Genomic DNA, 26,867 nt, shown 5'->3' on the forward strand with positions numbered 1-26,867 from the left:
ATAATTGCTAAATTTAGTGGTACATACATCAGATAAATTAAAATAGGTTTAAAAACAATAAAAAGCAAACGCGTTTAATATTAAATGTCATTTGTTGTACTGCATACGCCGTATATCGTTATAGTGTACATACGGTTGGTGTGCCCGAAATGCATTTTTGTAATTTAAAACTTGTTAGAATTAGACAAAATTCTAACGTTTAGGAAATACAATTTGATATTGACAAAATCAAATGTTGACATCTTAAGGTATTTACCTGGTTTTGCCTTTTCAATTTTAATTTAAAAATAAATGCAATAATTTTTATTAAATTAGTAAGACGTAAAGCTTCATTCAGAACCTCGAAATTAGCGGAATAAATTAGTGATTTTAATTAGCATAGGGTTTTGTCGACTTTGACTATAAGCATTCAAAATGGCATTTCGTTCAATTGGTAGAGAAAGTCAACAACCTTTCAACTTTTACCACTAATTTTACCTCAAAATTTGCAAGTAATGTTATTTTGGCCTTTGATTATCATCCGTCGAGAGAAATTGTGGTTAGAAATATTAGTTTAGTAGTATTAGTTGGTTAATAATGAAATAATGAAATAAGTTTATTGTTTTCTAAGCTAATTATTAGACCTTCTCTATGGACACAACTGACTACCGCAAGCTGTTGCTAGGATAATCTATTAATTTTAATTGTATTTTTTAGACATTGATGAATGTTTGTAAATATTTAAGTATCAAGTATAATTGAAACTATTAATTTATTCCACTAAATTCGAGATTCTGGATGAGGCTAAAGCTTCATTCAAAAAATTAATGGAAGAAATTAGTGGCTTCAACTAACATAGAAATTTGTTCCTTTAATTTCAGTGTAAGCGTTCAGAAGTCAAAGTAAGTGGTAGTTATTTTCAATTAGTAGAAAATCAGACCGCTGTAGTAAAATATAACAATATAACAACTGAACCAGCAAACATACAAAAAGGTGTCCGACAGGGTTGCATTTTATCACCAATGTTATTTAATCTATACTCCGAACGCATTTTTGAAGAGGGAATAAAAGGCACGAGTGATGGGATTAATATCACTTCGCACTTAACAACCTAAGATATGCTGATGATACCGCGGTACTAGCAGATAGCCCAGAAGCTTTGCAACGCGTGATAAATCAACTCACTGCAATCGGAGATCGTTACGACCTTAAAATAAATACCACTAAAACGAAAATACTTATAATATCAAAAACACCAGAGCCGCCCATAGATATTAGTATATATGGGAAAGGAATAGAAGTGGTAGAAAAATTCAAATATTTGGGGACCTGGATTTGCAACAACCTAGATCCAGAAATAGAAATTAGATCCAGAATCGAGCAAGCAAGAGCCACTTTTAAACTGATGCGGCCATTACTGTGTAATGCCATCCTAAGTCTGAGTCTTAGATACCGGTTTGTAAAGTGCTATTTACACCCGGTTTTGTTGTATGGCTGTGAATCATGGACTCTAAAGGTTAATACCATTGACAGAATATAAGCCCTTGAGAGGTGGATTCTTCGTAGACTTCTCAAAATACCTTGGACGGCACATGTCACAAACGAAGAGGTGCTGATGCGAGCCCAATGCCAAAGAGAATTAGTGCACATAGCCAAGACACGTAAGACAGTCTATCTGGGCATATAATGGGTGGAAGTAGATATGAGCTGTTAAAATTGATAATGGAGTGAAAAATTGAGAGCAAGCGGGGTATAGGTAGGAAGAAGCATTCATGGTTGAAAACATCAGAGATTGGACGGGTATGGATGCACACTCATTATTTCGAGCTGCCCAAGATCGTCAGATGTTCGCCGAGATTGTTGCCAACCTTCAATGAATAATGAAGACGGCACTCTGAGTAGAAGAAGAAGTAGAAAAAGTTAACAGACTTAACTTTTGCCACTAATTACACTTCAAAATTTGCGAATATGTTATTTTGGCCTTTGATTATCATCCTTCAACAGAAATAGTGGTTAGAAATGTAAAGTTTATTGTTTTTTAAGCTAATTATTAGGCCTTTGCTATTGATACTACCGCAAGCTGTTGCTGGGACATTCTATTAATTTAGTTGTATTTGTTAGACATTGTGTATAATCGTAAATTTTTAAGTATAAAATATAATTTGAAACCACTAAGTTATTACACTAATTTCGAAGTTCTGAATGAGACATAATTGCAAATCGACTTGTCTATTTAATAATTTTTATATGAACTATAAAATATCTGATTTATATTAAAATATATCAGTATATGCTGGTCTTTAGATTAAGTTATATTTTTCGTAATGAACTACTAAGACTTTAGTCGGAATAAATATGCACGTTTCTTCTTATTTCATCTAAACAATGTAGTAGATATATATATATATATATATATATATATATATATATATATATATATATATATATATATATATATATATATATATATATATATATATATATATATATATATATATATATATATATATATATATATATATATATATATTTTCGTAATTAAATAACGTCCGAGCTTAGTGAGCATTGGCCGTGCCAAATCCCCAGCTCGGCTTGGTCGTTTTCACGTAAAACCGCAGTCGCAGCAGCAGCTATTCCATCCCTGGGGAAATAATAATTACCTTTCCAGGCCGGCTTGCAATGGCAGGATCCCCGGACGCATTTCCCATGGCCGGAGCAATCGGCAATGTGGCAGTCACCTTCGGGGATGTCGCATTCCGTTCCCTTCCATCCTTCTTCGCAGTGACAAATGCCGCCGCCGTACTGGCCGTGGCCGGAGCATAGTACTGGGCATATACCTGAAAAAATATTACCAATTATTTTTACAGATCGACTATATTAAAATGTCGCTTTCTCCAACGTATTTGGCTTGAACTATCAACAATGGGCATACATTTTACTAGAATATTAGGCACTGATTACACTGTAAAAAAAAATGAGTGAAATTTCACTCAGATTTCACTCAATACTTTCTCAATTTCTGTCCACACCCGATTGAGTGAAATTTCCACTCTACAGAACCGAGTGAATCTTCAATTCTCAGAGTGAAAAGCACTGAGTGTTTTCACTCAATCGAGATTAGACGAAAGACTCCTTTTTTACTCATTATTGTTTACCTTGAGTAGGATTTTGATCGATTTTGATAATTTATTCACTTTAAAATGAGTGAACTCACTAAGTGTTGAGTTCAAGACACCTTTTATTGAGTGACTTTTACTCAAATTTGTGTTACACTTAACTCGATTAGTACTCATATCTGAGTATTAATTTCACTCAGTATTGAGAAATATATTCTAAATTATTTTTTTAAAAGCTATATGTAAGCTAACTTGTTATTTTATAACAGGTGGGCAGGTGCCTTTCAAAGGTAAGTTTCAGTTTAGGACATGGTCTCGAACATGTCCATTTCCTAAAATTCACTTTTGGGAGGCATCTGGTCACTTGTAATAAAATAACAAGTTAGCTTACATAGCTTTTAAAAAAATCATTTAGAATATTTCGTTTTTTTTAACAAACCAAATAAAAAACTGTAGAACCTTCAAAAATATTTTTATTTGTCATTTTTATTTGACAAAAAAACAAATAAAACCAAATATAACACTATTATTATAATATCAAAAACATTTTAAAAAGTTTTCAACTCTTTTTGGAAAAAATACAGGAACTTTTTAAGCTAGATGTCTAGAAAAGTTGCATCACATCGCAAAAATCCGCTTTATTAAGAGCATTCGTCAGCTCGGCTACCAACATTCTCGAATATTTCTAATTTCTAAACTAACTTTTAATAACGAAAATCCTCCGGAAAATCCAGATACTTTTCCTCCTGAAAATTAAAAAAAAATGTTATTCTGCCAAATGTTCCAGTTCCCAGTTCCAGATTGAGGGAAAGTACCTAGATTTTCGCTACGCTAATTAGTCCAGGAAACATCCGAGCATTGCGGCAATCAGTAGACGCAGTCGAATTTGAATATATGTTAGGCGGATTTCTGCGATGTGAAAAAAAATGTTCTTAACATAAAACATATTTAGGAGTTATGAGTTCGTATTCGCTTCACCACGCCACGCGGCCACTGTCACACTTTACATCACACACACATACACTATGGACTTGTAACCTGGGCACCTTCGAAGGAACAAGACAACCTACGACTCGAACAGATAATTAAAAACTGAGGAACAGGGAAATAGCTTATTCGGTATCGAAGAAGCGCGTATGACGTATGATTAGTAATGAGCGAAAATACTCTAAACTGGGTGATTTCACTCAAATTTTTATTGTGTAAAACTATAACATGAGTTTTTAAGTGAATTTTTCTATTCCATTACTCAAAGATAGGGGTTATAACTCGAACATGAGCTTATTCAATAGCTATTGATTAAATAGAGATCATATTTGAGTAAAATGATGAATTTACTCTATTTTAGATAAAAATGTACTCAATTATTTCACTCAAAAAATTCACTCCCTGAGAAATATGTGTTCACTCAGGCTGATTTTTTACAGTGTAAACAATCGCCGGCGGTATTAGTGTACCTATACAAAAAAATGTGACGGCTTGATAGTTCTATATGCCTGTGGAAAATTGAATTAATTTGGTGTTGTTATGCGACGGTATGCTTAACCTGATAGATAAATGTTGTCCAATGGCGACATACTGTATTTTAAACATCAAGTACCGCCGATTCTTAGTTTTTGACTTGAATTGAGGCTGTCGTTAATATTTGATGATTGTAAAGAATGGTAAAATATTGAATTTTAAAATCAAAATATTTCAAAGCAATCAAATGCACATTAGCAAATAGAGAAAAACGAAAAAAAAAAGAATGAAACCAAAGCAATCACAACAGGCTCACAGCTTGTTTTAATTGGTAGATCTATAGTTAGACTTAAGTTAATACCTAACTTTCTCACCGACCAACAAATTATTACTGTTTTGCGTCCTTCAATTTTGATGAACTCATTTCGAAATGAAAACATAACTTTTATTTTTGTATTTCGGTTAGGGAATAAAAAAGTTTTTAGTATTCGGCTGCTTGCTTATATTGCATCTAACATGTCAAAAATCTTTATATTCGTATGCAATAAAATGTAATTTTATTTACACAAAAGTACTTAATTGCAGAACATTGGGAAAAACCAATAACACATAAAATTTTCTTAAATAAAACCAGTATTTGTGTTTTTAAAAAAGTATATCGCTAAACGGCGTTATTTTTTATATATTTAGCATTAACTGCTGTACTTGAAAAATTTACCTCGTTGTTCGGCGGATTCATGTTAATAAATATGTAAAACCGTCTAACGGCTATTTGACTTTTGACAATTGTCTATACAGCCGGCGGTATTTAATCGGTTTGTATTTTAAAATGTCACTATCACCGATATAAGGGGTGGCCCATTAGTGCGAGAAATTCCAATATCGTGGTTGTTGAAGATATGAGAGGAAATTTTATACAGTGTGGTCCGAACTGTATTCCGGAAACTTCGGCAGCATATTCTGCAGTTAAAAATAAGCAAAAAAGTTCATATAAATGTATGTCCTAAAATGCTTAATTTCGTAGATACAGGGTGTAGAAATTTCATTTTTATTTCGATTTTTTCCAAATAATTTCTTAAATAACTTCAATATCTAGATGAAAATTGGTGTCTGAGAGTTTTTTGATATGAGAAATTTGATCTTGATGCCTATGGACACCCTCTCCTACTTGTAGAGGGCGCCACCTACATATTTTTTAACTGGTTTGAAGTGTCATAACTTTTCGTCCGTACCTGTATAAAACTACCGGGTAAAAAAATATACATTCACGACGTCTTTTACGTAAAAATTCACAGATTTTGCAACATGCGCAACCATCATAGGCGTATTGAAAATACCAGACACAAAAGTCGGCGGTGGTCAGCAATCACCTGTTTTTTACATTTTATATTAACTTATGACGTCATTTGGCAGAGCTCAATAGAAATATAAAAGAACTAAAGCTTGTTTGGAAAGCAATTTGACATTCGTGACGTCAGCACTCCGGCAGTCTAACGTATCGCTAATTGCCATTCGCAAATATATTCCAGATACGTATAGTGATATTGTATTAGTATTTTGATATTGGATTTTTATCGTGATGGTTTTTATAAAAAGTGAAGAATTTAGTAAGAAAAATATTAATGATGGAGATGAACGTGTACGGATTCATGAATGGTCACGATCACGGTCACGACACTATAGAAATGTGAGGTATGATAATAGCACCTTGAACCCACAGTTTCATTATGGAGCCAGATTAAACCAATCAGAATGAGTATTATGTTACCGTAAAAGCCTGAATATTGGTTAAACGTAGGGTTACCCACGTAGGAGCCCGAAATATGCAAAAAGGTCACTTTAGGTTAAGTTTAGATTAGGCCTATATTTTTATTAATGCAAAACCAACTAAAACCTAATTCTAATCTAACCTAAACTCACTCCCTCTTTTGCATATTTCGGGCTATTACCTGGGTATTTCCAGGTTTAACCAATATTCGAACTTATGGTGTAAATTTATGGACGGTCCATAAATTTAAAAATTCGCCGTACAAAATATAAGTAATAGTTACTGTAGATAAAAATAAATTAAAATATAGTTTCACGATAATTTAGTTTGCAGCTTCTTTTCATCATACCTAATAAAAGCCCGTCACAACCACTACGCATAGTATGTATACCTATGTATTTTTAAACATCATTATGAGATTTAAGTCATAGGTGCCCATAATATGAGTAGCGGTATTGACGGTTTTTTGTTATGATGAAAATGTTGTGTGATATGAAAAAGCAACAAAATATATTATCGATTGCAGCAACTATACCTAGTTTACATTCAGTAATTTCAATTAATATAGAACATTATAGCTATGCATGATTTTAAAAATTTGCTACCATTATATTTTGATAGTTGAGTTTTTGAAATTATTTGTTAGCTTCTTAAACAAAATAGGCCCATAATAATTTAAATCTTTATCTTCCAAGACTTCCAAGAATTATAAAGTAACCTCACGTCAGAATTTTTTAAAATTATTGCATGCCTTAAATGTTTGCAAAGTTAAAAAAAATATGTATTTGATTACCTGCAATTAATATAATTGGTCCAATTTATCAGTTCTGCATCATATCCGAAATTCAGGTTGTGTGTGATACAACGAAGAGTCAACGTGCAACGTGAACGACAAGAAAATGGCAAGTAAAAAAATTGTAAAGTCTTAATTACTAATTACACAGTCGTTCTCTTGAGTTCTCCTGCCCAAAGTCTATATTGCCTTCCCTAAGATTTTAAATATACATGATTGAAACTCATACAAGTTTACCACAATTCAAACTTAAGATAATTATTTAATTATTAAATCCATAATTATATTAAAATATAACACTTACGAAGTTACTAAATATTAACTATTTCTACTTAATCATTTAATAATTCTGATAAAAACACGCTTGAATATTTATTTTAGAAATCATACGGGCTATAATCATTAATATGACTTTATTAACAATACTTAAATGAAAATTTATTTGAAGGAATGCTACTGTATTACAATAATTGTAAAACAAGTATGTAATAATAACTCGGAATAATTATTAAAAACTGCTCATCTTGTTATAGATGTCGGCGTCTCTATTATTTTATTAGCCGTTTAGCTATAGTTTGATTTCAGATAATGCAGATTTTAATGTGCCATTTGTGTTTTTTTATAGGAATTATTATTTTTAGCATATTTGGTATACTCTATGAAGTTATTTTTAAGTGCTCCTGTCCATTTTTCAATTATTAAAGTGCCTTTAGATACAATTAAAATTAATTAATTGGTGTATAGTATTTGTATTATGGGTTTGTTTATTTTTTATGAAATTATTTTTTCCTATTTAAATAAACATAGCTTACTAAATCACTAGCTAGCCATTTTTAAATACAGGATGTTAATTAAGTATCTGGCCAAACTTCAGGAGGTGATTCTTTGAGTGTTTTTAAGGTAAAAAGTTCATATAAACAGATAAGTGTCCGGAAATATTATTATTATATATTATTATTTACGACAATATTTAAACGTTAAATACTTATCCCAATAAATATTTGGCGCCGCCTTGAATTCATTTGTTTTACGTTGGCGGTGGAAACCATGCAAGCTTTTTCTTTGCCCTAAGTTGTTAATTAAAAAAAATATTATCATATAAAAAAATATAGATCCTAATAGCCTAATTTTTATCAAAATTTATCAGCAAATCCGATGAACCCGAATTATTATATGTTTTGGAATTTAATGATTTAATTAATTATTCCCTTTAATGCATCGATTGTGCGCATTATCCTACGCGCCAAGAAAAAAGTTGCATTAGTCTAAATTTATTATTTATGTTATTCCGCTCTTTCACGTATAATTTTCCCCCTGCTTCTCATACGGAAAGAGTTAGATTAAAACAGCCCAACTGTACTTAACAACCCATGCCTTGACGCATATTCTTTTTTATAATAATATCGGCTTTCAGAGACTAAACATCCATATCCATAAAATAGTTGGCCCACACTAATAAGACCTCATTTCGGCCCTCGGCCGGCCTTGCTCTATTCACGACTTACGTGTTGACAAGTTGATTAGGCAGGTTATTGAACTCCATATCGCCTCTAGCATGTCGTTTTTTCAAAGATGGGTCCCATATAAACGCGGCCAGAAGTATTTCCAATACTAAAAAGATCTCTTGGTAAAAATTGATACGAGTAATGGTTCTTGAGAAATTTGGAATCGAAATTATCAATACCTGTCATCATTGACATAAATTATTAAACATGTTGACTAAATAGTTATTAAGGCTCTCCTATCCCACTGGCGCTAGCCTAGCATTTGTAATGGGTTTGGTTGTCACAAAATGCTGCAAAAACCATGTGACCTTTCTTCACGAATCTTTTTTTATTTGTTTGTATGCATCTTAAGACGTGCTTATAATTATATTTCTTTCCACAAACTCAACTCAAACTGTTTCAAATTTACCCCTAAACCACCCTAAAAAAAGATGATTTTATAAGTAATTTTAGCATTTAATGTATTCAAATCGATTTTAAAACTAATTACGAGCATGTCTGGAACCTTCCTTAATAAAGTGAAACAAAAATTATTTCAAAATATTAAAAAATATGGTCCCAATTTTGATCATTTTTGTTGCCCGTAATGTAGCGCCTCCACGTGAATTTTGTCGCTGACGCTTTTGAAGGCGGGCAAAGAAAACCAGGTACGCATTCGAATTATTTAGATAAATTATTTTATAACGCTTGTCTCTTACATAATAATTTGAAATTTTTATTTTGTAATCAAATCAAACGGCAAACAAAATTTGCGTTGCATCTATTGTGTGTTTATGATCATTGATCATGATGCAATGTAACGAAACATAAAACAATAAATAATTAATAAGATGGTTTGACCACTGTGAATTAATATTTTAACATTGAAAATGTTTCTGTTATCCTATATAAGGGAGCCCAAATCGAATTAAAATGCTACATTTGCCACACCATGACGTCATATATTCAAGGGTATAGGAAATCTCGGCGCAGCGGCGGCAGTCATCTCGGCGCAGCAAAAACCATTACATCGCTAATTGTTTATTGATATATCTTTATTAGTTTAAAAGCAAAAAATATGGGGTTTGCTTTGATACCTTGTCAAGACATAAGCGAAACTTTTAAATTGTTTCTTGTTTTCATTTAGGCCTTCGCTTTTCGTTACATGAAAGTTATATTAAAAAAATTCACAGTCCTTTACAAAGATGCAACCGGGGGGGCATTGAAAATGATGAATAAAAACGTAAAAATATGACTAGTGTTAATATGAGTGTATTACATACATATGTTTAAATAACGAACTTAACAAAAAACAACAGATTTAAAGATTCACTGAAAAAGTAGTAATGTTAAAATTAAATAATACATTATCAATAATAATTATGCGATCGCACCTATCCGTAAAACAAGCAAGCAAAAAAAAAGAATTCTTACAGAAAGTTACACTTTACGATATAATTTTTTAACTGTTAAAGGCAAACCCCATTTAAACACAAAACTTTTTAATACCTACTACTGTATCTAAAAGACTTTTTTTTAAATTACTAAATTCTTAGCCACGCTTCTGTTTTTCTTGGCTGTTGTGCGTCACGTCACAGATTAACAGGCCCACGTTTGCACCACAAGGCGATGCTGCAGACCACTAGGTAGACCGGTCGTAGAAATTTATGTTATACAACTTGTAGTCAATCTACACAAATATTATCAGAAACTTTTTTTCTTTTAAAATGTGTTCAGATTTTGTAAAAAGTATAAGTCAAAATCGCAAAACTTAAATTTGATATGTGTTTCTTAGTTTTTAACTAATATAGTGGCGAATTACAAAAATTCCTTTTCAATGAAAATTAATGAGTTAAATAAAATAATTTAATAAATTACTAGCTTTTTCTCGCGACTACGTTCGCGTTACACCTCGAATCGTTCATGCATTAATTTAAATGATTTTTTTTTCTTTATAGAGAGCTAGTGAGCATAGATGTTTTTTTTATTTTTCATCTTTTTTTTATTTATTAAGAGCACCAATACTCTCTTTATAGGTTATTTTTTATTCTTTGAAGGATAATTGAGGAAGCTATATTTCGTTATGATGTCACTAAATAAACCCTTGTATAAAATTTTATACTGTCTGGTTTATAATGTTATAGTATTGCATTTTCGTACAGCAAACTTTCATTCCCTATTCTACTTCCTAAGGGTATAAATTTCATAAATTCGCTTTACCTTTGTGCTAATTTTTATGTGTATAATCCAGAGGTCACCAAGTTTTATATAAACTTTTACTAACTTTACCCATTTGGTTGGTGAATTTCAAAAATTTCTTCTAATTCTTTTTGTAGGATTTCATTCTTCTAGAGCAAATAGTAAGGAATTTTCATACAACAAACTGTTCCGAGATAATTTTACTCTCTAAGAGGACGAATTTCCTAAAATCGCTTTGTGTAGCTAATTCACTAATGTCGTTTAAACGAACCTTTTGCTAATATTTATGTATGTAAAGCTGGCGGCATGAACTTACTCTAAAATATCTAAAAACGTAATATATAATCTAACTGACACACCACTGACAAAGACAAATAATTTATATCTGGAGGTATTGTGTGTAGGTGTTTTTCAGGCATGTTTTAGTATTTAGTCGTTTTACACAAAGAAATAGCCATTAAGCACTATAAAAATACTTCATAACAAATCTACACATATATACCTTTCATTTAAAGAAAGAATCATCAAGATTGGCAAAGCGGTTTCGGCGGGATGGATGCAACAAAAAAACCCTTTGAGCTTTTATATATGTATGGATTAATTATTTTTCCAACATATTTTACTTTGCAAATTTTTATAAATATTCAGACTCGCTAATATCGTACTCCACCGTGTCCAGCCTGTTTAGCCAAACGTAGGCCGATTCCTCTTCGGCTGCGTCGTGACCCTGGCCGAAGGAAGAGTCTTGAAGACGCTCATCCGCGCATAGGAATAAGTTGACTGCGTAGCGTATTGCGTATAATCGATTCTGAAAAACTCGAACTAAATTATAAATATTCTTATTACCTATGTTGTTATAGCTTTTATAGGCCTGTTTAACGACTTAATAAGTTACCTAGCGAAAAAATCTGTGCGCGTACCTACCACTATTGTTACAGGTTAATTCGTTAAAGAAATATGTTACACAAGTTAAAAACGCTAAAATTTTAATGGTACTACTTGTGCATTATTGGTCTTATAATGTAATTTGTTGGAATTATATCTTCTTTAAATATAATTAGACTTTTAACGACTTTTAAGTTACCTAGAAAAAATCTGTGCACGTACCTACCAGTATTGTTACAGGTTAATGCGTGAAACAAATGTCTACATATTATTCTTAGTATTAGTGGTATTATATTGGAATCATTAAAGCATTAGTGGGGCATTATATGAGAAATTTTGGTATTTAATTTGTATTTTTGGCATTAGTATACAGACATTTGTCAGCGGTTTACTCCTTGTAGATAATCAAAAGTTTTTTGATAAAATTTGCTTTTATGTCAGATCATTTCTATGAAAAATTACATTAGATTTTATTAAAGACGCTGGGTAATTAAAACATTGACTAATAAAGCTTGTCCACTTTAAATAAGGGGTCACGAAATATCCTCCTTGGAGTTTGGGTTAAAGGGTGTATAATAAATTAATTGTTGTTTTATAATAAAAACCATAAAACATTTATTTGTGAGTAAAATAATGCAATGGTTGGATATCTCTCCCTTTATAATTAGGTGACTAAAAATACACTAAAATAATTAGAAAAAAAATCTTGTAACTTATTTAGTAATTACGTCAATATTAATTAATTGACTTTCTAGTCTATTTTATTTTATGTACAAATATATTATTAAATTTTAAGCATTAAGTAATAAAACACTTTGTGCCCTCTTATATCGTAAGAGGTTATGAAATATACTCTCGGTTACACCCCTTACAGAAAACAGTGTAAAGGGTGTTTTTTGCTTAACAGGAAACAATCCAAAACCTACCGTTATAGGAGGTATAAGATGATTAAACTTATATAATGACAACTACTTATCGGATAACAAATAAATTACTACTGTCAGCTAGTTCAGCTACTGTCTAGGTAGAATATACCTAGAGTACCTACACCTACCTATAATGTAGGTAGATTAAAGCTTATTTTGACGTTCCATCTCACTTCGGTGTCACAAGCTGAATTTTTCAGGGATGGAGGTACAGTACATGATATGGGGACCCTTATTCCGAAAGTAGTACAAAATTAGACCTGGTAAAAGGGCACTATCATCAAAAATCGATATATTAATACCACCGTATAGAGAAAACAAATACTTATTTTTTCATCCAGTACACAATAAAGTCTTCGTAGGGAGTAATTTTTTATAATTATTTACGAAAAAACATTTCCATTAGCGCTTATGACCAAAAAAAACTTTAAGCATGAATATTTCAATCATGCCAAAATTTGGTTTAAAAATAGATTTTTTTTAATATAACTTTCATTTAACGAAAAACGAAGGCCTAAATGAAAAAAAGAAACAATTTAAAAGTTTCGCTTATGTCTTGACAAGGTATCAAAGCAAACCCCATATTTTTTGCTTTTAAACTAATAAAGATATATCAATAAACAATTAGCGATGGAATGGTTTTTACGCGCGCTGGCCGACTGCCGCCGCTGCGCCGAGATTTCCTATACCCTTGTATATATGACGTCATGGTGTGGCAAATGTAGCATTTTAATTCGATTTGGGCTCCCTTATATAGGATAACAGAAACATTTTCAATGTTAAAAATCTATTTTTAAACCAAATTTTCGCATGATTGAAATGATTATTCATGTTTAAAGTTTTTTTTTGGTCATAAGCGCTAATGGAAATGTTTTTTTGTAAATAATTATAAAAAATTACTCCCTACGAAGACTTTATTGTGTACTGGATCAAAAAATAAGTATTTGTTTTCTCTATACGGTGGTATTAATATATCGATTTTTGGTGATAGTGCCCTTTTACCCGGTCTGATTTTGTACTACTTTCGGAATAAGGGTCCCCATATCATGTACTGTACTTCCATCCCTGAAAAATTCAGCTTGTGACACCGAAGTGAGAGGTAACGTCAAAATAAGCTTTAATCTACCTACATCATAGGTAGGTGTAGGTACTCTAGGTATATTCTACCTAGACAGTAGCTGAACTAGCTGACAGTAGTAATTAATTTGTTATCCGATAAGTAGTTGTCATTATACAGGGTCCGGCAATAGTGCGTCGGGCATCTGTAGCTCCTAGAATAAAAAACTTGAGAATTTTGTTTTAGTGCAAACCTAAGGTATGTACCAGGATGTATTTCAGGAAATTATTTTAACTTCTATAGGGTGGCTCAAAAAAGTGTGGGCGGACCTGGATGATTTTTTTTAAATGGAACACCCTGTATATTATTGCATTTTTGGCTTCCTTTCAGATTACTTTACATAATCCTAAGATATAAATAAATATATTTCAATAGTTTCAGAGATATTAAAAAATAAATCAAAAATATATATTTTTTCGGCCTTCCTTAAAAAAATTATTAAAAATACAAGAACTGTTCTGAAATCAAAACGATATTAGGTATTTACTTTAGATGGTCTGTTCTTACTTTGCTATAAATATGGTAATCGTAATTCATACAGGATGTTCAATATTCTACGCTAAACTTTCTAAAATATAAAATATTTTTTCCTTGTTTTTTTAAATGGAATACCCTGTATATTATTTTTTCATTAGATGGAGAGTTTAAAAATGAACATTTTTTGTATTTAGAGTATTTCAAAATTTTTAACGGTTTCGCAGATATTTGCGGTTTTATGTTTCATATGGCATTTTCCACGGTAAATTTTTATCAAAGCCACCCAATAATTTTTCTCTCGTATTTTAGCATTGAAAGCGCCATATGAAATAATACTGCGTGTATCTGCGAAACCGTTAAAAATTTTGAAATACTCTAAATACAAAAAATGTTAATTTTTTAATTCTCCGCCTATTGAAAAAATAATATACATGGGGTTCCTTTTAAAAAAACGAAGAAAAATTATTTTATATTTTAGAAAGTTTGGCGTAGAATTTTGAACATCCTGTATAATTTACGATTTTCATATTTATAGCAAAGTAAGCACAGACCATCTAAAGTAAATACCTAACATAGTTTTGTTTTCAGAACAGTTCTTGTATTTTTAATAATTTTTTAAGAAGGGCTGAAAAAAATATATTTTCGATTTATTTTTTAATATCTCTGAAACTATCAAAATGTATTTATTCATATCTTAGAGTTATGTAAAGTGATCGAAAGGAAGCCAAAATGTAATAATATACAGGGTGTTCCATTTAAAAAAAATCATCCAGGGCCACTCACACTTTTTTGAGCCACTCTATAGAAGTTAAAATATTTTTCTGAAATACATCCTGGTACATACTTCAGGTATACACTTAAACAAAATTCTCAAGTTGTTTATTCTAGGAACTACAGATGCCCGACGCTCTATTGCCGGACCCTGTATAAGTTTAATCATCTTATACCTCCTATAACAAAAATATACTGAGCATATAAATGTTACAGGTTAATTCGTTAAAGAAATATGTTACACACATATTATTTTAATAATAATAGTATAATAGTAATAGCTATATTATGTTATAACACATATGTATTGAATGTACTTATTTTAACCAATGCATTGTTTTGTTTTTTTAATCTCACAAATAAGAAATGTTTTATAGTTTTTATTATAAAAAACAGTGATTATACAATTTATTTACACCCCTTACACTGTTTTCTGTAAGGGGTGTAACCAGGAGTATATTTCGTAACCTCTTACGATATAAGAGGGCACAAAGTGTTTTATTACTTAATGCTTAAAATTTAATAATATATTTGTACATAAAATAAAATAGACTAGAAAGTCAATTAATTAATATTGACGTAATTACTAAATAAGTACAAGATTTTTTTTCTAATTATTTTAGTGTATTTTTAGTCACCTAATTATAAAGGAGAGATATCCAACCATTGCATTATTTTACTCACAAATAAATGTTTTATGGTTTTTATTATAAAACAACGATTAATTTATTATACACCCCTTAACCCAAACACTCCAAGGAGGATATTTCGTGACCCCTTATTTAAAGTGGACAAGCTTTATTAGTCAATGTTTTAATTACCCAGCGTCTTTAATAAAAATCTAATGTAATTTTTCATAGAAATGATCTGACATAAAAAGCAAATTTTATCAAAAAACTTTTTGATTATCTACAAGGAGTAAACCGCTGACAAATGTCTGTATACTAATGCCAAAGTAATGCCAAAAATACAAATTAAATACCAAAATTTCTCATATAATGCCCCACTAATGCCAAGCTGATTCCAATATAATACCACTAATACCACGAATAATATGTAACACATTTGTTTCACGAATTAACCTGTAACAATACTGGTAGGTACGTGCACAGATTTTTTCCTAGGTAACTTAAAAGTCGTTAAAAAGTCTAATTATATTTAAAGAAGATATAATTCCAACAAATTACATTATAAGGCCAATAATGCACAAGTAATACCATTAAAATTTTAGCGTTTTTAACTTGTGTAACATATTTCTTTAACGAATTAACCTGTAACAATAGTGGTAGGTACGCGCACAGATTTTTTCGCTAGGTAACTTATTAAGTCGTTAAACAGGCCTATAAAAGCTATAACAACATAGGTAACTAATATTTATAATTTAATTCGAGTTTTAATCTCAAATAATAAATGTTTTTACTGGTGTATTTCTGAAGTGTTCATTATTAAAAGTAGATATTCTTCAAGTTATGCGAAGTAATAAGTAATGTTTCCGGTGAGACCGCGTATATGTCACCGGATTCTGGTTAGTATAAAGACTTTTTCTATAGAAAGAGTTTTTTCTATATTTTCCTTTCAAAATAAGACTAATTTCTTCTTATTCTTTTAAATATTACAGTGTTTCTTTTTCCTAAAATGTTATACTTAATTTTCGCTTAAAATTAAAAAATCACCAAATGGAGGAAAATATACTTTATTGAATAAAGTTTATAAAAATCATTTTACCATAACAAAAAAGTAAAAACATGTCATGGCGGAAGATACTCAGGTGGCATTTCACATATTTATCTATTAAAATCGAGATTAAGATAATAAACTTGCGTAATATGTTATAAATGAGATAAAAAGTTTCAGAATCGATTAATACGCAATACGCTACGCAGTCAACTTGCTCCTCTGCGCGGATGAGCGTCTTCAGACTCCTCCATCAGCCAGGGTCACGACGCGACGCCGCACGCCTCCGAAGAGGAATCGGCCTACGTTTGGCTAAACAGGCTGGACACTGTGGACTACGATATTGGCGAGTCTGAATATTTATAAAAATTTGCAAAGTAAAATATGTTGGAAAAATAATTAATCCATACATATATAAAACCTCAAAGGTTTTTTTTGTTGCATCCATCCCGCCGAAACCGCTTCACCAATCTTGATGATTCTTTTTTTGAATGAAATGTATATATGTGTAGATTTGTTATGAAGTATTTTTATAGTGCTTAATGGCTATTTCTTTGTGTAAAACGACTAAATACTAAAACATACCTGAAAACACCTACACACAATACCTCCAGAAATAAATTATTTGTCATTGTCAGTGGTGTGTCAGTTAGATTATATTTTAAGTTTTTAGATATTTTAGGAGTGAGTTCATACCGCCAGGTTTAGATACATAAATATTAGCACAAAGGTTCGTTTAAACGCCATTAGTGAATTAGCTACACAAAGCGATTTTAGGAAATTCATCCTCTTAGAGAGTAAAATTATGTCGGAACAGTTTGCTGTATGAAAATTCCTTACTATTTGGTCTAGAAAAATGAAATCCTACAAAAATAATTAGAAGAAATTTTTGAAATTCATCAACCAAATGGGTAAAGTTAGTAAAAATTTATATAAAACTTGGTGACCTCTGGATTATACACATAAAAATTGGCACAAAGATAAAGCAAATTTATGAAATTTATACACTTAGGGAGTAGAAAAGGGAATGGAAGTTTGCTGTACGAAAATGCAATACTATAACATTACAAACCAGACAGTATAAAATTTTATACAAGGGTTTATTTAGTGACATCATAACGAAATATATCTTCCTCAATTATCCTTCAAAGAATAAAAAATAACCTATAAAGAGAGTATTAGTGCTCTTAAATAAAAAAAATATGAGAAATAAAAAACATCTATGCTCATTAGCTCTCTATAAAGAAGTAAAAAATCATTTAAATCAATGCATGAACGATTCGAGGTGTAAAGCGAACGTAGTCGCGGGAAAAAGCTAGTAATTTATTAAATTATTTTATTTAACTGATTAATATTCATTGAAAAGGAATTTTTGTAATTCGCCACTATATTAGTTAAAAACTAAGAAACTCATATCAAATTTAAGTTTTGCGATTTTGACTTATACTTTTTAGAAAATCTGAACACATTTTAAAAGAAAAAAAGCTTTTGATAATATTTGTGTAGATTGACTAAAAGTTGTATAACATAAATTTCTACGACCGGTCTACCTAGTGGTCTGCAGCATCGCCTTGTGGTGCAAACGTGGGCCTGTTAATCTGGCACAACAGCCAAGAAAAACAGAAGCGTGGCTAAGAATTTAGTAATTTAAAAAAAATGTCTTTTAGATACAGTAGGAGGTATTAAAAAGTTTTGTATTTAAATGGGGTTTGTCTTTAATAGTTAAAAAATTATATCGTAAAGTGTAACTTTCCGTAAGAATTCTTTATCTGTCATCGATCATGATCTGTCATCATGTTAACCTGATGTTTTGTTGTTATTTTGTTTTTTCGAGGTTTTTTGCTTGCTTGTTTTACGGATAAGGTGCGATCGCATAATTATTATTGATAATGTTTTATTTAATGTTAACACTACTACTTTTTCAGTGAATCTTTAAATCTGTTGTTTTTTGTTAAGTTCGTTATTTAAACATATGTATGTAATACACTCATATTAACACTAATCATATTTTTACGTTTTTACTCATCATTTTCAATGCCCCCCCCGGTTGCATCTTTGTAAAGGACTATGAATTTTTTGCTATTAAATTATTTTCACTCTGCTTCAGTTGTCATGGTAAGGAAGCCCACACTAACTTGGACCGGCGCGACTTCAATAAGCAAAAATTAGAGTATAAAATCGTTATATCGCATTAAATAAAGAGATAGTACATGATACATGATACAGAGATTACATGATATAACACTTGTTACTACCTATTCTTACTTTGCTCTATTATTTTTAAATTGTTTAAAAAAATAATATCATTAAAAGCGATAAAAATTATAATACTAGTATAATATACTGGTGCCATAATAGTAGTACTCTACAAACAAAAAAAAATTCGCTGAAAAAAAAATTTCCAAAATAAAATAAAAAACACTGAGATGAGATGTACTAAGATGATATCTTTACTCAAAAAGTACGTACTACATATACGAAGTCAATGGACATACATGTAGGCAATAATAATGCATATAAACATTTACTATATTAGATAATATTATTGTTTAAGAAATGGGCGATTACGATGGACTATACTTAACTTGTAACAGAGATATTTATTTCTAATAGATTCTAGGATCCAGCAATTCGGTCAAAAGACATTTCATGTAGAATTCCGTAAGCTGTTTTTTAGTTTTTTCCCAAAAAACTTCATCTTTGAAAATAATTTCGTGTTTAATCCCCATGGGTGTCCACACAGGAAACAACAGAGGGCCAGGGTCACTAAAAACATTGAATATCTCCAAAAAAAAAAATTAATATTTCATAAATCTTGTCAATTTACAACAAGTAGACTTTGGAGCATCACAAAACAAAAGCATATGAATAATGGAATTGTCGTAACATGTCGAAAATCGCTTCACTTGATAGTAAGCTTTGCGAAATGCTATTATACACTGAAAAAACTATTGTTCATAATATTAATGAACATTGATTATTAACTGTTGTTTCATTGGGACAGTGATTTTTTTATTAATATAATGATTTGTTAATCATAGATCGATGTCCGATTTATTAATACTATGAATCTAATTTCATAAATATAATGAAAATCTGGTTATTAAATTAATGTAAGATTTTCATTAATATAATGATCGCGTTCTTTATTTTAGTGGTGAAACTTTAATAAACACATATTCATTATATTAATGTACTAAATCATTGATTAATGAGTTGTACATTGTGACAATGAACAATGTTGTTAATACAACGAACACACTACATTATATTAATGTACGCGGTTATTAATATCATGAATAAAATATTAGGGCTAAATGTCCGCCATGTTGATCGGTTACTTTGGCACTTTAATAACGTCTGTGTGGTTGAGTTATTTAGTGAGGCTTTAGTTTCATTAGAGCGGTAAGTGTTCTCTTCAATATTTTAAATAAAAGTCCTATCGTATTGTAGTTAATTTGTTGTGTTGTCAAATTAAATTCCGCTGTGTCAGATCTCTGGTGTGTGTATTCATTAAAACAGCGGTTTCCAAATATGTTTCAGAAGATAAAAAACAAAAAGAAGAAAAACATAGTAACAAGTCGAGGCATGGAACTGATTATGGTAAATTCGAATGTTCTTTTAACATTTGGTATTTTAATTATTTTGATATATGTCTTTTAGAACCGGAAGAAGATGTTGAGACCTGCCTTCAAGCCCTCAAATTCGACAATTTAACATCGGACCCACTTGATGCAACTTGGAAAGCCTGTTGCAAATTCGTCTAGACGTTATCAAGTCTAAGTATACAGCTAATATAATGAAGAAATGTTTTTTTTATAGAAATCCCTCAGGATATCGACTGGTAAATTAATTTACTTATTATAATTTACCCTAAAATTAATAATAACATTACTATTCTCTTCGTCAATTCGTTTTTTTTAATTTATAATTTGTATATGCTATATCGAGTTTAATAAATTATTATTAGTTTATTGCACTTGTTTTTTATTAATAATCCCTAATGGAAAAATTTTCTGTGCTCGTAAGTAAGTCGGCATTATTAGTAATTTTGTTACCTTTGTAGCTAAGGGCTTGTTCAAATGGACATCTATTTATAGTAGAATTATTTCAGGTAGTTGGCTGGGAAATGTCTATCAATGACATTTCATATCAATGACAGCGATCTTCATCATCGATTATACGGTGTAACAAGAGTTACTAATATTGTCGAATTTTAAATGTATAACTATAAATAGGTTATGAAATTATTTCATTGTATTAATGATAACGGTTCATTAATATAAGGATTTAGGTACATTATATTAATGATATCTGTTCATTGTACCAATGAATGTGTTCTTCAAATTAATGAACACTGTTTATTGATTTAATGAACTTAAAGTTCATAGAGTTAATGAATTACTTTTCATTGTGCCAATGAAATCGTTTATCGGCTCAAAATTAATGATTTATTTCATTATATTAATGAACTTTTTCATTATATTTATGTCAACTTTCGGTTCAGTGTATAGCAGCAGAAGAGTCTCAATTTTGTAATTTTTCTAAAACGTATATTTTTTAAATATTTTTTTATGATGAATGTAGATGATAGGGGTAAGTTTTTACTGTTTTTCTGATCTTTCACATTTTAATAATATTTTTCCATATTTGTGTTGGGGTTATTTTTGTTAAAATATATTTAAAAAAAACGATTTTAAAAAAATTTTGAAATATCGTATTTTTATACATCTCATTCGCTTAGGTAGTCCTTATACTTTTATATCGCGCAAAATAAATCTGCCCCAAACTGCCATCCTGTGTGGTAGAGCATATTGTTTTGTTGGATGCACAGTCCGGCAATAGTGCGTCAGTCATCTCCTAGAATAAAAAAACTTGGGAATTTTGTTTAAGTGCAAACCTAAAGTATGTACGAGGATGTATTTCAGGAAAATATTTTAACCTCTATAGGGTGGCTCAAAAAAGTGTGAGTGGACCGGGATGATTTTTTTAAATGGAACACTATATATTTTTACATTTTTGCCTTCCTTTCTGATCATTTTACATAATCCTAAGATAAGATGTAAATATATTTGGATAGTTTCAGAGATATTAATAAATCAATAAAAAATATTTATTTTTCAATAAGTTACAAAGTTGATAAAATATTGTATTTTGAAAATAATTACAAGTAAAATGAAGGTACAGCTCTTATCATTTTTATGGAATTGCCTTAAAAGTCTTAAAAATCGATTTTTAAGAAAAAACTAGTTTTATAAAAAAGTTTATTACTTTTGAGACACCCTGTATAACAATTTTTTTTACAATACTATGATGCTTCTAGGCTCATACATTTTTTGGAAACTAGTTAAAGTGTGACTTTGAGCTGAATCTGCGAAAATATGATTTTTTTGTGGCTTAATATTGTGTAGGTTATTGTTAAACCAAACACCCTGTATAAACCATTTCCTATGGACTAATAATTGTTATTTTTTTCATATTTTGTATTGAATTTTTAATTTTATACACATATTGAATAATATCTAAGAGCAAAATAATTTTTCCATAAAATATGGTCCACCGTTGGGATTTTGGGCGCCGCGCCGTTGACCCTGGAAGTGCAAGTAGTCGATGCACCGCCTTCTGTTAGTTTAAAAGCTACCTCGTATCTTCAGATTCCCCGCAGGTGTTAGAGTTTGTCTAGGGAAGGGAAGCCTTAAACTGAGATCATAAATTTGAAATGTTTTTGTGTCAAAAGTTCAACAGAAACATTTTTATCATCACTTTTTCAAAGAAAAATTTATGATTAATTTAAAAAAATAAAAAGTTCCCAAATTTACTATTTCAGTCATATAACTATCTACTCAACATAGTAGCATAGTATAAGGAAACTAGTAGTTTTACTCCTTGTCAAATCCATTGTTCTTTTTCTGCCACTTTATATGACCTTGTTCTCGCCTCCCGTGACCACTGACGTAGCTGTATAGTCGTGGTCTATTAACAAGGCAAAGTATAGTTGTGGCACTCGCCATAGTTTCACAGATATGTATTTAGGAAAATATGAGTTCACAATAAAATAAAATAAAAAAAAATGATCATCGAGTAAAAACTTGCTTGAAAACAGAATATTTTCACATTTCGTGTAGGTAACAATTCTTCTGTATCTGAAAATCTTCTGATGGGAAGAAATGCGGAAAAAATATATAATGACATATTTTTATATTATTATCTATTTCAGAGATTTTCTACAACTTTTTTTAAATTTAAAACAAGTTTAATTTTCTGTAGATAACTGGATTCGGCATAACATTCTGCATATAGTACACCGTCATTATTTAAAACACACTGCGGTGTTGCCATTCTATTTCTTTATTTGTGAATATAACTTTAGAGTGAATATAACTTTATTAATACTTAGCTGTGTTTTCTTAAACACGAATTTACTTTATCGTATACAGTATATTTTTTATGGCGTCACCAAAATCGTAATATTTAAAATATTGTATCTCATTTTTTTTAAATGCAACACCTTGTATATTATTTTTCTTTCAGATGTAGAATTAAAAGGTAAACATTTTTTGTATTTAAAGTGTTCTTAAATTTTTAGCCGTTTTGCAAATGTTTTCTGTATTTCATTACATATGGGATTTTCAACGATAAAATATCAGACAAAGATCATATTAGGTGTCTTCGATAAAAATTTACTGTTGAACGAGTCATATGTAATATAATACTGCGAATATCTGCGAAACCGCTAAAAATTATATATATATATATATATATATATATATATATATATATATATATATATATATATATATATATATATATATATATATATATATATATATATATATATATATATATATATATATATATATATATATATATATATATATATATATATAGATTTATTAAACCGCTTATACGAGCCCAAAACTACGTTGCTTCATTGGGCTCAGACCCGATTTCGACATTTCAGGCCCGGGGTCGGATCTGAGTACGATTTCAGTGGTTATCGTCTAGAACGGTTTCCCCACTTCCCTGACCAAATTTCAGCTGGGCCTGAAAAAATGGTTTTATGTTTTTTATATACGATTGGGGGTACACCGGTATTGTCACGGGCGGCGCCACCTTCGACATTAGTATAAGTGTATAAGCCGATTTACGTTGAATCGATGTATTCAGACCCAAGAACCGGCAACACGGTAAAGCAAACTGTTAAAGGAAAACGAAGATATAGCAGTGTTATATTTGATAGAAAACAAAATGCTCATACTCTAATTAGAATATTAAGAAATTCAGACGAAAAAAATGAAAATAAGTATTCTTTTAAAATTATTCCTACTAGTTTCATTTAAAAATATCAATAATTTACGGTCTAATCTTTTTTTTGAATTGCTGTCATCACCGGATTTGTATTTATTGTCGAAACCGGTCGTTCGGCTAATAAATACTAGAAACAAAATTATTTCGATTGGCGGGTCAAAAATTGTACGAGTACCTACAAATTTACTTCGATGCTATGATTTCGTTGTAGAAGTACCTAATTTTTTTTTTCATCTAATTCGATCAGCGATCGTCGCGTCGTGTCAAAGAATTGTAGGAGTAACTACAAAGTTATTTCGATGCTGTGATTTCGCTGTTGAAGTACTTAAAATGTTTTCGTCTAAATCGATCGTCGTGTCAAAAAAATGTACGAGTACCTAGAAATTTATTTCGATACTATGACTTCGTTGTAGAAGTATTTAAAAATTATTTTCAATTAAATCGATCGTCGTATACCGGGTGCGTCTCAAAAGTAGCTCACCCCTACAACTTTTTTATTTTGTCAGATAAAAAAACGAGTTTTGGTATGTTAGTATATAACATAAATTAGGATTGATTGACGTATTCAATTGTTTTTGGTCACTTCCTGTTTCACCGGAAATGACTACAACTTTTGATTTTTAAATGGCACCCCCGGTATATTTTTACATTATTCGATAGAAAATCACACTGAATAGAATGGCATATCATAAATATGTCAATTTTTGACATTTTCACATATGATTTATTTGTAACATGCGGTTCATAATGACAATTTGACTCGAGTACCAAATTGTGGTACCAAATTATTCGTAGAAAAATGCTTTTTCCAAATATGCTAACGAGCCACCTTTGTTCCGTTTGAAAAAATTGAGATATGTTTAAAAATTCGGTTTTGATATCTTATAACGGGCCCGGACAAGACACGAAAATCATTAGACTATCAAATGTATTTTTCCAAAGCTCCTTGATTAAAAATTAGTGTTTTTAATCAATATTTAAGACATCCATGGCAGTCTATAATAGATAGAAATTTAAAATACTATTTTTTAAGCGAAAATGTCAAAAGTTGACATATGATATATTATTCTATTCAGAGTGTCATTTTCTATCGAATAATGTAAAAACATACCATATACTAACATACCAAATCTCGTTTTTTTATCCAAAAAAAAATAAATAAAAAAGATATAGCGGGGTACCACTTTTGAGACGCATCCGCCAATAGAATTACTGGAAATCTATTCAAGGTCGTTGCGTCGTTACGCCGATACGCCGTTTTTAGGATAGTGTGGATCCACCCTCAATAGAATCACATATCATAATATGTCATTTTTTTACATTGTCGCATATGGTTTATTTGAAATTGTAACATGCGGTTCATAATGACAATTTGACACGAAATACCATGTGTGTGGTACCAAATTATTCGTAAAAAATGCTTTTTCCAAATATGCTAACGAGCCTCCCTTGTTCCGTTTTTAAAAATTGAGATATGATTAAAAATACGATTTAGGCATCTTATAAGAACGGGCCCGGACAAGACACGAAAATCATTAGATTATCAAATCTATTTTTCCAAGGCTCCTTGATTAAAAATTAGTGTTTTTAACACAGCCATGGCACTCTAGATTGAAATTTAAAATACAATTTTTTTAAAGCGAGAATGTCAAAAGTTGACATATGATATGTCATTCGATTCAGAGTGTCATTTTCTATCAAATAATGCAAAAACATACCGGGGGTGTCATTTAAAAATCAAAAGTTGTAGTCATTTCCGGTGAAACAGGAAGTGACCAAAAACAATTGAATACGTCAATAATTCCTAATTTATGTCATATACTTACATACCAAATCTCGTTTTTTTATCTAAAAAAAAATTAAAAAGTTATAGCGGTGAGCCACTTTTGAGATGCACCCAGTATAAAATACCAGCAATCTTCATTTCATGCCACCGCTGACGCCGTTTTTTTTTCGATTATATGGTAGTTAATTAGTACAATAATTAATTTTATTACATTACTACGTTCACTAAGATCTAAAATAGCAATTTTAGTGTAACAAAAATGTTGATTGCTACAGTAATACGTTGTATATTCAGTTTACGGTTGGATGCTATCTACCAACACCATATAAATGTAACAAACACGTTCTATGGTTGCATCTCTATAATATGTTCTATCTTCTATCTATGTTTACTTACTATGTATTCGAAAACTTCTTTTGTGTAATATATGGTAATATAGTATTATTAATATTAATATTCATTAATCGCAATAAAAATGAGAATAGTGCTTTCTTTTAATCACAATTCTAATAAATTGAACTTGAAAGTATGTTTCCCAGAAAAGTAGGTGGTTCCCAGACTATACAAATAGGGAACTCCCAGAAGTTCATGCTTTTAAATCTACACTTTTTTTACTACTTTACTGCTATACGAATTTTTTTTAAATTTATATGATTACATTACACTTTTAAACATTTTGTTTACAGTTTCATCCAAACTCAACTCGCCAGATTAGACTTTAAATTATTTATGTTTTGTGACGGGGATTCGTTACAATTATTTTGTTGGGTGTCGAACCATAAACTTTATGATAAAACTCGAAGAATTTCAACAAAACACTTTTACTAAACTTTACGTTTCCGTGACAAATCAAATCATATGTTTTTTCTACCTACTGTCCCTCGCTCTTTTTTATAATGGACTCGTCCAAGCGGTCCGAGAGGGGCCCTATAATAATAATAGTTCTCTATTACAATTTTTAAATAAAACTTGTAGAAACAATTTTAAAAAATACTTACTACCTATTTTGATTGTTTTCGTCTGAATCTCTTAATATTCTAAATGAATACACTTTACTTATTAGATAAGTATACACATGGCATATATATGATTCCAAAAAACAGCGTCAAATTACCTTTGAAAT

At 30.4% G+C, this 26,867-nt stretch overlaps 1 protein-coding gene across 1 annotated transcript in view; it reads right to left on the reverse strand.

The window, feature by feature from the left end:
• Positions 1-2,517: 2,517 nt before the first annotated feature.
• Positions 2,518-26,867, reverse strand: part of LOC115878913 (teneurin-a-like) — a 173,942-nt gene continuing 149,592 nt past the window's right edge. The window contains exon 7 of the mRNA XM_030895523.1: positions 2,518-2,816. Coding sequence (XP_030751383.1) covers positions 2,518-2,816 — 299 coding nt within the window. The remainder of the gene's footprint in view (positions 2,817-26,867) is intronic.

Source organism: Sitophilus oryzae, unplaced genomic scaffold, assembly GCF_002938485.1.
Source record: "Sitophilus oryzae breed Bouriz unplaced genomic scaffold, Soryzae_2.0 scaffold_1536_pilon_pilon, whole genome shotgun sequence".
Lineage (NCBI taxonomy): Eukaryota > Metazoa > Arthropoda > Insecta > Coleoptera > Curculionidae > Sitophilus > Sitophilus oryzae.